The 17,350-nt window shown below is 39.8% G+C and overlaps 1 protein-coding gene across 1 annotated transcript in view; it reads left to right on the top strand.

Moving 5' to 3' along the window:
- Tmem131 (Transmembrane protein 131) overlaps positions 1–16,855 on the top strand; it is an 82,130-nt gene extending 65,275 nt beyond the window's left edge. Inside the window, exons 13-30 of the mRNA XM_089644474.1 lie at positions 5,224–5,415; positions 5,664–5,892; positions 6,036–6,184; positions 7,120–7,322; positions 7,391–7,531; positions 7,600–7,740; positions 7,809–7,949; positions 8,018–8,158; positions 8,227–8,367; positions 8,436–8,576; positions 8,645–8,785; positions 8,854–8,994; positions 9,039–9,203; positions 9,788–10,159; positions 10,247–13,041; positions 13,902–14,069; positions 15,954–16,123; positions 16,255–16,855. Of these exons, the coding sequence (XP_089500600.1) occupies positions 5,224–5,415; positions 5,664–5,892; positions 6,036–6,184; positions 7,120–7,322; positions 7,391–7,531; positions 7,600–7,740; positions 7,809–7,949; positions 8,018–8,158; positions 8,227–8,367; positions 8,436–8,576; positions 8,645–8,785; positions 8,854–8,994; positions 9,039–9,203; positions 9,788–10,159; positions 10,247–13,041; positions 13,902–14,069; positions 15,954–16,123; positions 16,255–16,500 (5,817 nt within the window). The 3' untranslated portion in view covers positions 16,501–16,855. The remainder of the gene's footprint in view (positions 1–5,223; positions 5,416–5,663; positions 5,893–6,035; positions 6,185–7,119; positions 7,323–7,390; positions 7,532–7,599; positions 7,741–7,808; positions 7,950–8,017; positions 8,159–8,226; positions 8,368–8,435; positions 8,577–8,644; positions 8,786–8,853; positions 8,995–9,038; positions 9,204–9,787; positions 10,160–10,246; positions 13,042–13,901; positions 14,070–15,953; positions 16,124–16,254) is intronic.
- The last annotated feature ends 495 nt before the right edge of the window (positions 16,856–17,350 follow it).

Here is a 17,350-nt window from a genome sequence, read left to right as displayed (position 1 = left end):
TATTCTTTGATTCTAGATTTTTGTAATTCCCTACCAAAATTTCACATGGTTGCCGGAGCAGTATTGGAGATAAAATCAGATTATCAACATTTTATTTCCCCTTTGGAATCGAGGAGGTCGACATCCGTATTTATGGAACTTTGCATGTGAAACTCGCTAAATGTATTTGCCTTACCAAAAAGCGAAATAAAATGAACTACATTTAATAATTTACTGTACTCAAGTGAGTCACGGGGAGAATTTAGCGACTATCTGCAGAAAAGCATCCCAGTCCCCTTTATTTCCTGTTCTAATGAAGATTCTAGACTTTGCAGATCAACGACAACCATATTCCTAATTTATTATTATTATTGAGCAGACAGCATTCTGTTGATACGCTCAAATTTGAGCGCATGTGGCTCAGTCTATCTGTGAAAATAGACAAACAATAGCATGTGTTGCTTTTAAGCCCAACAGATGGCTTTTGATGTTTTCAAAAAAAGCATGTTTGTCCTACAGATGGCGCTGTTTTTTAAAAAAAAGGCATGTTTTTTTTTTTTTTTTTTTTTTTTTTTTTTTTTTTTTTTTTTTTTTTTTTTTTTTTTTTTTTTTTTTTTTTTTTTTTTTTTTTTTTTTTTTTTTTACAATATGCAGACTTATAAATAATTTGTTCATTATTATTCTATTTCTCCATAAGTTGAGCTCCAGGAGCTCGTGTTTATGGGAGGAGTCTTTACATTTAGTTCTAATGATATAACATAGGTACACAAATTAGAAAATTGTTTTTTTAAAGATAATTAAAATAATTCATCTTTTTACAGATTAAGTAAGCGTGAGGAAATTAAGGGTACAATATATCAAGAAAAATTTAGAAAAGTAGTTTTTTTTAAAGACAATCAAATTAATATATATTTTTTACAGATTGAGTAAGTGTAAGAAAATTAGGGGTACAATATATCATTATCCAATTTTAGGGACTTAATTAACTTTTTGAATTGTTCATAATTCACAGTTTCGGTTACACTAATTTTATTTTTGGACAATAATATATTGTACCATCTCACACCTAAATACGAATAGTGGTGCTGAGCCGTGGTCGTTCTAAGCATAGGAATGGCTATTAAGCCATTTGTTTTGAATCTATTGCTTATGCTATCTGAGGGGTGAATTTTATAAATAAAATATTCTTTATAAATTTGATATAAGGCGATTCTCTTATACAATTCTGTTATAGATGGTACATTAAATTCCTGAAATATCTCTAAAGTAGGGGAGTCATATGGTTTTCTAAGGATGATTTTTATAATTATTCTTTGAATTGTAATTATGGGCTGTAAAGAAGCCTTAAAAGCCCCTCCCCACCCAATAATCCCGTACTGCAATAAGGACTGAATTAATGCATAATAGACAATTTTGATAGTTTTCTTATTTAAAATATTTCCTATATTATAGAAAATATAGATAAGTTTTCTTATTCTTTCAACAGTGAGATTAATATGGTCTTTCCATTTAACATTTTTATCTATTAAGATACCAAGATATTTTATATTGGATTTATGATTTAGTTTCGCGCAGTCCGTATTACATGTACCGTCATTTACACAGTTTTTAGAATGAATTGTTATGTTAATTAGGTTATTTGGCACATCTTCTTGTAGAGTGAAAGGAATACAATATGTTTTTTCTGTGTTAAGTGATAATAAATTGCCATCGAACCAATTTTTTATAACCTTCATATCTTGATTCGCTGCATTGGTAATTTCGTTCCATGTCTTTTTTTCGATAATTATTGCAGTGTCGTCAGCAAAGGATATAAGTTTACCATTAAGTGATAATTTAAACATATGGTTAACGTAAATTATAAATAAAATTGGTCCAATAACAGTCCCTTGGGGAATTCCAAATTCTAAAGTTTCATCTACGCTAAGTGAGTTATTAAGTTTTACTTTTTGGTTTCTTTGAGTTAGATAGCTTTGCAGCCAATACCTTACCTTACCAATAATCCCGATATCATTTAATTTATTAATTAGTTTTGTATGGGAGATACTATCAAAAGCCTTACGTAAATCAATGAAAATGCCAAGGCATTTATTTTTTTTATCTAATGCACGGTATATAGTTGAAGTTAGTTCTGCAATGGCATCATGAGTGCCTAGTTTCTCTCTAAATCCAAATTGGCTAGGACTAATTATTTTATTATTTTCAATATAGTATAAAAGTTGCTTTTTTACGATCTTTTCGAAAATTTTTGCAATGTTTGAGACAACAGATATGGGTCGATAGTTTGATATTTCTTCAGGGCTGCCAGATTTAAAAACGGGTGTTACAATAGATTTTTTATAAACGGAGGGGAATATTCCACTATTTAAACTAATATTTATAATGTGTGTAATTGGAATTAATAATTCATTATAATTTTTCAACATTTCTACTGTGACTCCATCAAACCCTGGTGCAGATGCACCTTTTAATTCACTTATAATATTTTTTATGTCATCTGTTGTTACCGGTTTGAAAACTGACAGATTATTTTGTTTGTGAGAGTCCTTTTCGAAATTATCTATTTTATAATTTTCATCAATCCGTGTAGCTAAATTTTGTCCGACGTTAGCGAAATATTTATTGAAGGCATTAGCACATTTTGTCGGTTCCATTAGGGCATTAATAGAATTTTTTCCGATATTAATTTTTTTAATTTGAGTTTTTTTGTTTTTTCTACTATTTATTTCATTTATTGTTTTCCATATATGTTTTACATTTTGTTTAGCCACATCAATTTCATTTTTGTAAAAGTTTTCTTTAGTTGTTTTTAGTAAACAGGTTAATTTGTTCCTAAATTTTTTATAATCTGTGTATATTTTTTTATCTAAGGGAAATTTCTTTGTCAAGCGATATAACTCTTCTTTTTTTCTAATAGACACGATTAAGCCATGTGAAATCCATGGTTTTATTTTTTTGAATTTTGATTTAATTTTTATGGTTTTAATATCTGTTGATGCTGTAATATAATTGCATAGTATATTATCAAAAATATTTGCGCATGTTTCAGCACATGTTGATTCTAATACGGAACGCCATGTTTCTGTTTTTATTTTTAGGCTTAATTTATGATGGTTTAGTGAAGTTTTTGTAAAAGTATTGCATTTTGAATCAATATAATTATTAATATTAAGTTTTTGTATATAGATGCAAGTGTGATGATCAGTAATATTATTTTTTAATATTATCGTGTGTAATTTGTCGGTATCTTTAGTGTTACTCCATATGTGGTCGATACAAGATGGACGTTGACCCGTAATTTCTCTAGTATATTTATTTATACACAATATGAAATTCATTTCCGTCATATAATTGATAAATTCAGTTTTTATTCTGTTACTATTTTCGTTTGAAACATCTATGTTGAAATCGCCGATTATTGTTATGTTCTGTTTATTTTTTTTTGATAAGATAATGCTTCTCAATTCATCCATAAATGTGTACTCGTTTGATCCGTGTGTTCGGTAAATTGCAATAATATTAAAACACATTTTATTTACATTTAGATTAATATCTAAGCAATTAACTCGCTGCATAGGTACTTCTTCCACTGCGATGTTTGAATAGCAAGATTTAACAAATACAACAATACCACTATTTCTATTAATAGCACAAGATGTTGCGAAGTAGGTATATTCTGGTATGCAAAATTTATTGTATACGTTGGTGAATGCTTCCGTTAAAACTATAACGTCCGGTTTATGATTTAGTAAATTAATTGAGAGTAAAAATTCATTGAAATTTTGTTTCATTGATCTGATATTTAAATGGAGTACAGAGAATGAATTTGTTATTTTATCCACGATTTTATTACAATCTTTTAAAGTATGACAAATATATTCTGAAATATTAAGCGTTTTATCTAATTCCTCAGTGAAGAAATTATTCATTTTAAAAGAAATAAGGAAATAATATTGTTATAACTTATTGTCAAAAATGAATTTGATTTTGATGACAAACTATAAATTAGCAGCATATGTTCACGGATAATATCAAGGTTGACTTGAAATAGTTTTGGTGACAATATTGAACAACTTAGCATTATATTACTAGTGATGATATTATGAAGATGATACATACTATGTAGTATATTAATTTTGTTTTGTATAAATAATATTTTACAAACATTAACACTTTGAGAGTAGGCTAATATTTTAATGTTGTGTTTTTGTCTTAAAATTTTACAGAAATAGTTAATTAAATATTTTTTGGATATTACTGATAAATCGTTATCTATATATAATATAGGTATAGAAAAACACACGTATTCAAATGCAAAGTTGTGTCAAAATTTCAAAGCAATTGATGAAGAACTTTCGGAGATTTAAGATTTTGAACAAACGAACATCTACATTTTTATTTAAATACATAGATAGATAGTGAGAAGATAAGTAAATCCTTTTTTCTCTCCAAATAAGAATCCAATCGAGCTAATTGGTTCATATTAGCCTAATATGTTGTGGGTTTTTTCCATGCATCCACTACTCTATATGCAAGGAAGTGTTTTCTAGGGTTGGATGAAAAAGGTGTTTTATTTATTTTTTGAGTGTATATTTATTTATTTTTCGGTGGTGACGATTTTGGAAAATATGGACTCCATCTTCGGAAGGCATGTTCCAGGAGAGGTCATATGTTTTATATATTTTTAACATCAAGTCCGGTGTTAGATCAAGGGAGGCTTTCCTGATTAAATATGTTATGGAATTTGCTCTTTTGACAATCCCAGTGATATGCGGTTCTCACTTGTAGAGGTGTTCTGTTAAGTTTGTACGCAAGCTTAGGGTTAGTTTTGCCAATGTGTAGGACAGTGTATCTTTTAACATTGAGCCTTTGTCCATTGATATACTTCATTTTAGTCGTTTTGCAGGTGGTCGGGTTGACAAAAAATTTTGTATCATCTGTGAAACAGTTGGAATCTGATTTTATTATTTAATACAGATCTGTAATGTACAAAATAAAAGAACTGGACCCAGAACTGATGCTTGAGGGACACCATTGGTCACATTTCCTTCAGTTGTCAGCTGGTTGCCAATTTGTACTTTTAATTTTCTCTCAGTGAGGAAGGATTTGATCCATTCGAGAAGTCATCTTCTTACGCCTAGAAATTTAAGTTTAGCCAACAGTCTATTGGTTGGAACAGTATTGAAGGCTTGGAATTTGGTTTTTATTGAAGGCTGAGAATTTGGTTTATAAATCTCTTTCCAGACGTGCATCCCGCCTGATTGGCGTGCCGTCTACTCCGTATCTGTGGTGGCGCCCGCTCGAGAAGTCCTGCTCAAGGGGGAGCTGTGGATCCAGACGGCGCACGAGCGCATCGCGGTGCCCATGGAGCTCACGGCAGCTAATGGGGGACGCTTGCAGCAGGCAGAACCCACGCACATGCCGGACTGCTTTCCCGTGAGTAGTGAATGTTATTGCAGTGGCAAAGTGAACCATGGGAGAAACAGAGGGGATCTTATAATGGTTTCGTATTACAACAACATAACTCACAACACACCCCAATTGGGAATGCTGGAATTGAGAGGGCTCGCTGGCTCTATACTGTCGGGAGCAACTGGTACTCTTGTGAGGTATTCATTAGCGGTTATTTATTTTTATAATAAATGTCACATTTATATAATATGTGACTATCTTAACCTTTCCAGGGCACTGAGTGCTCCCTGCCGCTGAGGATCCGCTCATCCTTCCCCGTGGAGATGGCCGTCACCTCTGTGGAGGCGGCCCCCGCCCTGCGCAGCCTACGTCACGACTGGGCGGAGGGGGGCACACCCGTGCTGGCGGCGCGCGCCCTGAGCCGTGCGGGCACGCTCCGTCTGCTACCCCACAAGGCCTGCCAGCAGGACTGCTATGCCGGCCTGCACCTGAACACTACAGGTCTGTCATTGTACTACAGGATTAACCCTGGCTAAAATGATGAACCCCCCCTCTTAAATCTCCTTGTTCTAATTCACACTTACCTGTTTAAAATATTTCTCAGCAAGTTCCTTTTATAAATGATGTTATTTGTCTGTTTGCAGTTGGCCAGCAATGGCTATCGCGCATGTCCTTGCCATCAGACACTCTGGAGCTGGATACAAATCTAGTCAATTCCCGATATAGTCTCTACCTGAATCTCACGTCCAAGACGCCCTATACCAATTTGTCCATTAGACTGGACACTACCCAGGTAAGGCACATTGATCTTTATTATGCACCACTTTTCCGTAAATTATTAAAGCGTCTATTTAAGTTACATACATGAATGACCATCCGAATTTAGGAGGTAGGTTTCAATTTGGGAGGCAGGTTTGGGTAACACCGCCCCGGGAACCATTTATTGGATAACCAACACCTCTGCCGTAGGATGGATATATTCATATTGTCCGTCACTCCTGGACACACTGATCCCCAGATTCCTACCCAACCCTCATACCTTTCACCTTCCCAGAACTTCCTCACCTTCCTTTCCTTAAAAAAGACCCTCTATACAGCATCCGAAAAGATGACGAAAAAAGACTCCTGTGTGGGGGGTCAATGTAAAAAAAAAGGATTGTTTGCAAATTACCAAACTCATAATTTGGACTGATATTTTGAGAGAATTTCAGAGAAACAAAACCCCAGCAACACTAACATGGTCAGCTTGATTGGGTTCATTTTAAAAATGAACTTATGACTTAAAGCAGATGACTTCAATTTAGAACCATTAGTCGGTTCATTTTCTGTGAAGATCGGTAAATTTTTTGCTGAATTCCATAGATTTTCAAAAATGTTTAAATTAGATTTATAGATTTCCGAAATTTCGGTAGATTTTCTATGAATATCGTTAGATTTTAGCTAGAGTATCTACTGAAATTTTGGTAGGGATAGCATCACTGCGTACAAGGAATGGCGCGAGCTTCCCAAGATTTCGACTGCTATGCTCGGTGGCGAGTTCGCAGGTTTGACAACCACTGCAACCTAAAATAATCCAGTTTTGGCAATATGGTCATCACAATGGTAATTTTTCAATGATAGGAGAACCACACACCGAAGACATAGATAAAAATACATCTAAAAGATCCACACACTATGTTACTAAACCCTCTATGTAACAAACATTTGACATCTTTCTTTTGATTTAAGGTGCGTAACCACATGCTGTCGATGCGCGTGTCGTATTCCTGGCCGCGCCTCGCCACCGCCAGCCTCCTGGAGGCCCCTCTGGCGCAGGTGGGCAGGGCCACCCGGCTGCTGCTGCGCCTCACCAACCCGTCCACGCTGCGGCCCGTGCTCGCCCAGCTGGTAGTGGACTGGATGGTGCAGGGAGACACCCAGCTGGACAGCAGGTCAGTTTCCGGCCATTCTCTCCATTTAGGATGTAAACGTATTCCTGGCCGCGCCTCGCCACCGCCAGCCTCCTGGAGGCCCCTCTGGCGCAGGTGGGCAGGGCCACCCGGCTGCTGCTGCGCCTCACCAACCCGTCCACGCTGCGGCCCGTGCTCGCCCAGCTGGTAGTGGACTGGATGGTGCAGGGAGACACCCAGCTGGACAGCAGGTCAGTTTCCGGCCATTCTCTCCATTTAGGATGTAAACGTATTCCTGGCCGCGCCTCGCCACCGCCAGCCTCCTGGAGGCCCCTCTGGCGCAGGTGGGCAGGGCCACCCGGCTGCTGCTGCGCCTCACCAACCCGTCCACGCTGCGGCCCGTGCTCGCCCAGCTGGTAGTGGACTGGATGGTGCAGGGAGACACCCAGCTGGACAGCAGGTCAGTTTCCGGCCATTCTCTCCATTTAGGATGTAAACGTATTCCTGGCCGCGCCTCGCCACCGCCAGCCTCCTGGAGGCCCCTCTGGCGCAGGTGGGCAGGGCCACCCGGCTGCTGCTGCGCCTCACCAACCCGTCCACGCTGCGGCCCGTGCTCGCCCAGCTGGTAGTGGACTGGATGGTGCAGGGAGACACCCAGCTGGACAGCAGGTCAGTTTCCGGCCATTCTCTCCATTTAGGATGTAAACGTATTCCTGGCCGCGCCTCGCCACCGCCAGCCTCCTGGAGGCCCCTCTGGCGCAGGTGGGCAGGGCCACCCGGCTGCTGCTGCGCCTCACCAACCCGTCCACGCTGCGGCCCGTGCTCGCCCAGCTGGTAGTGGACTGGATGGTGCAGGGAGACACCCAGCTGGACAGCAGGTCAGTTTCCGGCCATTCTCTCCATTTAGGATGTAAACGTATTCCTGGCCGCGCCTCGCCACCGCCAGCCTCCTGGAGGCCCCTCTGGCGCAGGTGGGCAGGGCCACCCGGCTGCTGCTGCGCCTCACCAACCCGTCCACGCTGCGGCCCGTGCTCGCCCAGCTGGTAGTGGACTGGATGGTGCAGGGAGACACCCAGCTGGACAGCAGGTCAGTTTCCGGCCATTCTCTCCATTTAGGATGTAAACGTATTCCTGGCCGCGCCTCGCCACCGCCAGCCTCCTGGAGGCCCCTCTGGCGCAGGTGGGCAGGGCCACCCGGCTGCTGCTGCGCCTCACCAACCCGTCCACGCTGCGGCCCGTGCTCGCCCAGCTGGTAGTGGACTGGATGGTGCAGGGAGACACCCAGCTGGACAGCAGGTCAGTTTCCGGCCATTCTCTCCATTTAGGATGTAAACGTATTCCTGGCCGCGCCTCGCCACCGCCAGCCTCCTGGAGGCCCCTCTGGCGCAGGTGGGCAGGGCCACCCGGCTGCTGCTGCGCCTCACCAACCCGTCCACGCTGCGGCCCGTGCTCGCCCAGCTGGTAGTGGACTGGATGGTGCAGGGAGACACCCAGCTGGACAGCAGGTCAGTTTCCGGCCATTCTCTCCATTTAGGATGTAAACGTATTCCTGGCCGCGCCTCGCCACCGCCAGCCTCCTGGAGGCCCCTCTGGCGCAGGTGGGCAGGGCCACCCGGCTGCTGCTGCGCCTCACCAACCCGTCCACGCTGCGGCCCGTGCTCGCCCAGCTGGTAGTGGACTGGATGGTGCAGGGAGACACCCAGCTGGACAGCAGGTCAGTTTCCGGCCATTCTCTCCATTTAGGATGTAAACGTATTCCTGGCCGCGCCTCGCCACCGCCAGCCTCCTGGAGGCCCCTCTGGCGCAGGTGGGCAGGGCCACCCGGCTGCTGCTGCGCCTCACCAACCCGTCCACGCTGCGGCCCGTGCTCGCCCAGCTGGTAGTGGACTGGATGGTGCAGGGAGACACCCAGCTGGACAGCAGGTCAGTTTCCGGCCATTCTCTCCATTTCGGATGTAAACGTAGCTTAAAATCTGCCTGGTGATTTCCATAAGCACTTTGCCTTTTGTCTAGTGACACTTTACATTAAGGTTTTACTGCAATATTGGGATGGTGGAATAATAGTCAATTGACTGCAACACAGTGGATTATATCGGAAGATACGTGATAATGAAGAGAGACCAGATACATATTCTCTATATACCTTCCTACGGCTGTCTCGTTGTCATGTAGTCTCTCTCATACAAGACTTCAGTCGCACAATCATTGCACTTTCTAACCTTCCCTTTCCCATTTCCTTTCTCTCCTCACATCACTTTATTTGACCAAATTTGACTACATTGGGCATATTTTACTATTGGTGATCATTCCTGAAATGGGGATGCCGTTAAAACCCAAATGTTACTGTCACGACTTGGAGAGACTCTAGGACCCTCCGCTAACCGTGCAACTTCTTAGCCCTTTCTTCCACGTTTTAATTTTTCCAAGGTCTTATCGAAATATTTCATCATTTTGACCTGTTGTTTATTCCAGTAAATGTATTGCTAACTTATCAATTCACTTTCCAGGCTACTACCAGAAGACTGTCCTCTGCATAAACCCTGTGCACGCGTGCTAGACCGCGTGTTCCACTTTCCGCACGATGCGAACCCGTGCCGCATCTGCAGCCACTGCCTCACTTCAGACTGCTCCGCTACCAGCGACACTGTCTGCCTCAGTAACAATAACGCCAATGCCAGCCCTAGCAGCGACGAGGAGGGCTGCGATAATGATGTTAATGGTCACGTGGACAGTAGTTGGGGGGGAGCTTGGCTGCCTGTTCACACAGCAGTTCATCCGGAGACGTGTGCATTCTTGTTGCCGCCCGGCGGAGAGAGGAATGTGACGATTGAATTCTACGCAAACTATTCGGCCAGAGTGTCGAGTTTGCTTTATATAAGGTAATTTTTATTTTCATAATTTCTTAAATATCCCACTTTGGAATTATATTTTTAATATGAATTTAATTTGCATATTCTTCTTTCCAGAAATAACCTCACAATTTTGGAAGTACTAAGATTGACAGGACAGGGCGTTGTTCCCAGCCTGAAATTCGGCAACAGAAAGCCCGGATCGACAACCCCGCTACTGTTTGATCTGACGGAGAAACATTTGAAGGATTGTGATAAAGAAAAGGTTAAGAAAACCTCGGCGCCCCCAAACCTGACGGTCAAAAGGACATTTGTTGCGAGAAACACGGGAGAGATACCCATCACTTTTAATAAGTTCTTTATTAACAGTATTGAGTGCGAAGGGTACGGTTTCAAAGTGTTAAATTGTGAACCTTTTAGATTATTCCCCAACGGAACTTATAAAGTGGATATCGCATTCACACCTGATTTCACTCTGACTAAGGTAGAGAGAATGCTCATTATTGAGACTTCTCTCAATACTGCCGTAAACTATTCATTGATCTCTTCAATACCTGCAACTCTGGCTGGGAGGTGCGCCACAGTCTTGAGAAGACCCCCGTGGGAACCCTCGCTGAGGAGCGCCGCCCTCTCACTATTAACTTGCATCGGAGTCTGTGTTCTCATAGCGGGTTTCTATGACTCTGATAGAATTCTCAAGGTCGCTACAATGGCTTTGTCCAGAGAATCGAGAGCTGTGGTTCTTCCACCATTTAATCTTAACGAAATCGCAATGGATGTCAATAAAAAGGTAGAAGCCTGGGATTGTAGTCCTAGCCCTACTTCTGAAAAGAAACAAAGAGAACCACCCAGCTTCAAAGTCTCCAGTTGGAACTTCGAAGAACGGAACGACTTCCTCATGGAAGACTCAAAAGCTAATATAAGCCAGAGTCAAAAGTATGAAGAGTTCACTCAAGGCTTCAGTAAAGGTCGGAAAAAATTAGGAAAACGAAATTCAAATCCTTCCGATGGTACTGGCCTAGATTTGGCTGCAGATACAGAGTTATCACAAGCCAAAGACAGAAAAGCCGGTTCGATCAAAGAACAACAGACAAATAACCACGCGGCGTGGAAAAATGTCTTTGGTCGAAACAGCATCATCGGAATCAAAAGTCCGGTCAAACAAGCATCGCCGGGTAATTCAAGCGATTCAAGTGATACCGTAAAGCTCGTTCCAAGCACCCAAGAAGTGCCACATGACAAAAGAAATAAACTGCTAGAAGTACCAAAAAAATTGACCAGTATGTATAACGGCTCTACAACCGATAATCAAACACATACCAATAATGCACAAACACATCACGTTGGCAACAATAAGAAACATGCTAAGACCAAGTGTTTAACTCACGTGCATCAGTCACATAACAGTTGTGAAGAGGATACTTCTTCAACAACCACCGAAAGTTCAAACAATGATGAAGCCGATAAGGAGAATGATAATTCTACATCTTCTTCTATTAAATCAGTTAGCGGAGCATGCAACAGCAAGAAGGTTCCTCCTCCTGTAGTTGCAAAGAAAACTAAAATCGCTGTACAGTACAAGGATAGTTACGAAGGAGACGGGGAAGATGAGGAATATGATCACAAATCACACGTGCCGAGCACAACACAGATTGAACCCAATCAGCGGTGGACCAAAAATAGAGAAAATGTGAATACTTCGCCACAAGTCAAAGCTGCAACAGAAAAAACTACAGACATAGCTGAGAAACAGAAGCTTATCGATATCACTAAAAACAGTGTCAATATCGTTAGCACACATGAAATTGTATTGCCCCCGAAACAAAATAAAAAAGAAAGCCACAAGGTGAATAATAAGAAGGAAAAACAAATTCTTTCAAAGAAAAGATCTCTGGATAAGAGTTTCATATTCGGCACAAAGAGTAATAATGATCACAGTACTGGCGCTGCGGGAGTTCACGCTTTGGCCGGATTTAACATGGCCAGGAGTTCTCCCAGCACCCCGCCAGCTATTCCCACGGTTTGGGAGAACAAGGCTTCATTCAGTGACGTTGTGGCCAGAACGGACAACTCTCTCTTTGCCCACGGATTTACCGGACATGTCAAGGAACCAGAAATGAAAAAACCAGAACAAAAATTACAGAGTATCTCCCAAGGATCCAGCGGTGGCATAACACAAACACACTCTGCGATATTGTATCCACCGCCAGAGAAAAAGAAACAAGACATTAAAACAAGCACAGATTTGGGACCTATTGGATCTAACTTCTACGCTAAGAAATCCCCAACTAACTGGATGGAATCCATGGTAGATAAAGCTCCCAGAAAATATGCACTGAATAATACAGCGCCGATTCCTCAACCGATTAAAAAACCACAACCGCAGAAGTTATCCGATGATATGGCCTTGATAAATAATAACAACAGTTTCTTCTTACCTCATTCTTACTTCAGTGGAACTCTTCCCGATATGGTTCCAAACAACAGTCATATTGCAATGCCCGACATAAATACTAATAATTATAGCAGCGTTGCGGCAAGCACCAAAAACAATGGCTTAAATCCCATTGGTTCATCACTCGGAATTCAGAACAAGCCCATTCTTCAGAACACCTTGTTGAACAAACGCATTGATGGCTTCAATTCAATGCAAAATGTTAATTCTTTGGAGGCTGGAAACTACAGTTCTTTGGGTGCGTCCGGTTTATCGGGGAATCTTTTGGACTTGGCTTCGAATCAGGGCCTCCTGGACTTGAATGCGGCTGTTACGGGGATCGAGGAGTTGACGGGAATGGAAGCGTTCGATTCTCCAATGCCTTGGGATGGGCCAGCCGAAGGGAATATCGGATTGATGGGAAATGGTACGGAAAGCATGTTTGATATGCCATATGGAACACGGGACTTTTATCCAGGTTTGTTTTTTTTTTAATTCTATTATTTTCTGTAGAATTTGTGCTAATAAATTCCCTATTCAACAACTGCTAAATCCAAACAAAAAAAAACTGAATTCTTTGGACAATATTAGTTAGTACGCACTCGCTCTCACAGAGTGACCTGTGTGGGTTACAATGTCTTCAAAATAGATTTGCTACAATTTATGTACTTCATAGACATACAAATTGATAGACTCGCCTATCAGGAAAGGGGAACAAACCAAGTTCACGGAGCGTGGAGGGGGCGTGACCGTCTCCCTTTCTGTAATTTGTCAATAAATGAATCTGACAGTATACGGGCAACTCGCATTGTGATATCTCTTATTTATTCCGTGAAAATAAAATCTGCTTATGATTTACTAGTGCTTTTTACAATGGTGCCCAAATCGCTCGCTGCATAAAAAACTTTACTACAAATCCCAAATCGGATAAACAAAAGTTCAGGCTTGTTTCCAAAATTGAATATTTAGTTACAATATTTTATTTGACAAATGTGTTGTAATTTACCCACCCACCTCACTCATTTTTAGTGTTGCTACGCAAAGCCGTTCAGTTAAAAACTAAGATTCAGATCCTGCACAGAAAAGTCCCACAATGGTCAGTCCGGCAAACATTAGCCTTACTTTAGCAAACTTTACTTTTCTGTGCAGGGTCTGATGTCGTAGTTTATTCAAAGCATTCTCAAACCCTCCTGGTTTGCCTCCAGCTCATTGTAATAATACCAAGATTTAGTGTTAGGACAAGCCTATTAATTTGGATGTCTATGATGTACTTGTATTTATCAAAACCTTTTCATAACAGTTAGAGCCAACAGGCTAACTTTTGAACATTTTTGTCAGACCCCAAGGCCTCCGCCTCCGCCTCTGCCTCAGCCTGGAGTGGTACGAGCCTATGGGATCAGTCAGGAAGGTCGTCAGGACTACAGGCCTCCAATAACTTGAACCCGCACGATGTCCTAATGCGAAGTAACACTTCTCCACTTCTGGCCAGTAGCAGTGGTAGTCTAAGTGAGTTGCTTAGTATGTTATAATACAGTAGAACCTTGTTAATTCCAAATCCACCGGACATCAAAAATCAAATTTAGAATTAACGAATTCCCACTTAATTTGAAATTTTATGAAAAGAAAAAAAAAAATACGCTAAAATCGAATTCCTCGGCCGCCCATTCATATTCAGGTAGCATCTAGTAAATTCGTAATAATACGAATTATTCTCGTGTAAATCGAATTTTCGCAGCCGATTACTGGATGTAATGAAACAACGGATGTAAACATTCTATATAAATACATTCTGTAGTAATTGGCAGTTTTGTCTGATTCAAGATAAAACTTTAATATTTACAGCTAATTTAATTAAATAAGGTCGCTAAATCGGAAAGCTGTACAAAAAAAAATGTATTTTTACAAATTGTTGCTAAACAAACTTTTTGGAACTCGATTCAAAGTCAATGTCAAAGCGGCAAAAAATGGATTGGATCAAAGATATATAATATCTTTGAATCAGATAGTACATGTCTCTAAATCGCTCAGACAATTATGTCGCCACATTACTACAGTGCACCCGTGCGAATCCGGGCGCGTCGCTAGTTCGAAATAAATTCGTAAAAATATGATTTATTTACGTAAGTTTTTAACACCCCAAAAACAAACAACAAAAATGATTTATTTACGCGTAAATCGTAAATTCGCGGCAGACCCTTTAAATTAAGATTTTTGATGTAAATTCGTAAAAATTCAACATATTTCCGTGTAAAATGAATTTTCTCGGCCGTTCAAACTCTGATCTTTTAAATAAATTCTACAAAATACAACATTCCAGTGTAAATCGATTCAGATTTACAAAATAATAATACTAATTAGGACGATGTATAACCACGTAAAATACATTTTTCGACGTTTTATTGCCACGGCTGTCTTTTAGATTCAGATTTACAAAATTTTATGATTTATTTTCATAATCATCTAATTTTTTCGATTTGCACCAACAAATTTTCGTGCATGGATAAAAATAAATTTCGAATTACGAATTAACGAATTTCTAATTAAAAAACCATCTTGTATGAAATTTTATCTGGGGATATTTTTTTGGTGAAAATTTTGAATTATTCATTTTTTCGAATTATCAGGGTTTGAATTAACATTCTTCTGTATGTATGAGTTGTTAAGTTTGATATACCTGCCAACCAGTCAATCCTCTAAAAGTTTTGTGCTATTCAAGTTCTACTCCATAAATTGAAAATGCGGTTCTGCCACCCTAACATCTATCAATTTCCATATTTTATGAACCTAAAATGAACATCTTTACTGACTGAAGTAGGAAAATATTAACCGTGGAATACGCAATTCTTTTACAAGAATTTGGTTAACTAGTGCTAATACGGAAGGTCGTTAGATTTTAAATTTTTATCTTTATTATATATCACACACTTTACAAATATAAGGCAAAAAAGTCCCGATAAACTGCTTTTTTGCAGTTTGTCTAACGGGTTCTTTACATTATAAATCTTATTATAGTGAGTTTACAGTTACATTTTTACAATTATATGTATAAAACAAAAAATTAAAATTTTACAGAAATATAGCAAAAGAAAATTATGAAAAACATAGTTAACAATTTTAAAAGTCTTTAGAATAATATATCATTCTTAGCTAATATACAAATGAATTCTTTCAGTAAGTTCACCAATTGTTTGTTTTGGGCACAGTTTTTAATTTCAGCGGGTAACATTAAAACAACTGGGAATCATATAGTTTTACGTTCTTTGTCCATATTTATTTGTATGCTTAGGTACAATAAGTTCTTCATTAAAGTTAAAACGACTATTATGATTATATAAACTATTGATGAAAATTACAACTCTTCACCAATATTTAACAAATTCTTGTTTCCAGCAGGTACGGACCGCAGCCAGGCCGAGTGGCTGTGGGGCTACCCTGGCGAGGGGGGCTCCAGCGCCCGGGGGCTCGGGGCCATCGGGAGCGTCCCGTCGCGCCCTCCACCCGGACTTCCTCCCCCGCGTCTGCACCAACAGCCACAGTACCAGCAGGCCCAGCAACCTCAGGTTGGTCAACTTGCCGCAATGTATGCCCCGAGTCTATCAAATTGTTATTTTTGCTGGTACACAACCTAGAGGAAACAGATTATCATGTAGTTAAGTTTGAATATTGCGTTAATTAATATCAACTATTTCAGGTGGCACGTCCTTTCGATCCTTTTCACTCTCTATCGTCAATCTGGTCTCCTGGCTCGCCTCTAGATCGCTGGGCCACCAACCAGCAGCAGAGCAACCAGAACAACCAGAACATCCATAGCAATCAGAACATTCAGAGCAACCAGAACATCACCGGTAACCATAACATCGGCGGTGTCAATTCTCAGGATTCTGCTCAGGGCGGAAGCGAGAATGGTATTCGACATCCAGGGCCGCAATACCATTAAACCAATCAATTTGACTGTTTAACCAACCGAATCGAATGTTATACCGAGTGATTGATTGTTAAACTGACCGAATCGATCAATCTTATCAACTGTTAAAACTACTGATTCATTGTTAAACCAATCAAATTGACTGTTAATCCAACCAATTCAATTATTGAACCGACTGATTTGACAGTTAAACAAACCGAATTGACTATTTAACCAACCGATTCAAATGCTTAACCAACCGAATCGAATGTTAAACCAACTGATGTGACTGTTAAACCAATTGATATGACTAAGCAGTGAATGTCTTAGAATATTGTTGTACTGATTAAATTTTAATTTTAACCTCGTCCATTGCAACTACCATGAAGTGTAAAGTTATGGTTTTTTTTTTTTTTGTCGTATTTTTCACTGGAGTACCTTATTAATGCTTTATCTTAGGTGTCTTTACACAATTTCTTTATAAATTATGAGTTTTCATACAAAAGCTGATTAGGTAGCAATTGTAATTTCATATCCAATCAGATAACATCAATTTCTTCTAAGGGTTTTACTGTTTTGATTCAAAACTCGCTTTTACTACCAAATAAGCCATGAATGTAACCAGTCATTTAAACTTTTTACTCACAGTAAAGTTTAATAGTTAAAGTGTAATAATAACTTTGTTCAAATTCAGAGGGTTGTTTGATATTTTTAATTTGAAACTAATGAAAAGAGCAATACCAAAACCTGTTATGATCAATAAAATAAAATATAAGTTATGGGTATGTAATAAATTCAATGGAAGGAATCAAAATGATTGGTGAGTAGACTGCCTAAGTTAAAAAGTGTGTGTGGAATGAAATATAAATAGTGTAAATGGTTT

This window comes from Hesperophylax consimilis, chromosome 21 (genome assembly GCF_061612785.1).
Source record: "Hesperophylax consimilis isolate HC1 chromosome 21, BYU_Hcon_1.0, whole genome shotgun sequence".
NCBI lineage: Eukaryota > Metazoa > Arthropoda > Insecta > Trichoptera > Limnephilidae > Hesperophylax > Hesperophylax consimilis.
Note: the sequence above shows the minus strand (reverse complement) of the source record. Positions and strands in the feature narration are given on the sequence as shown.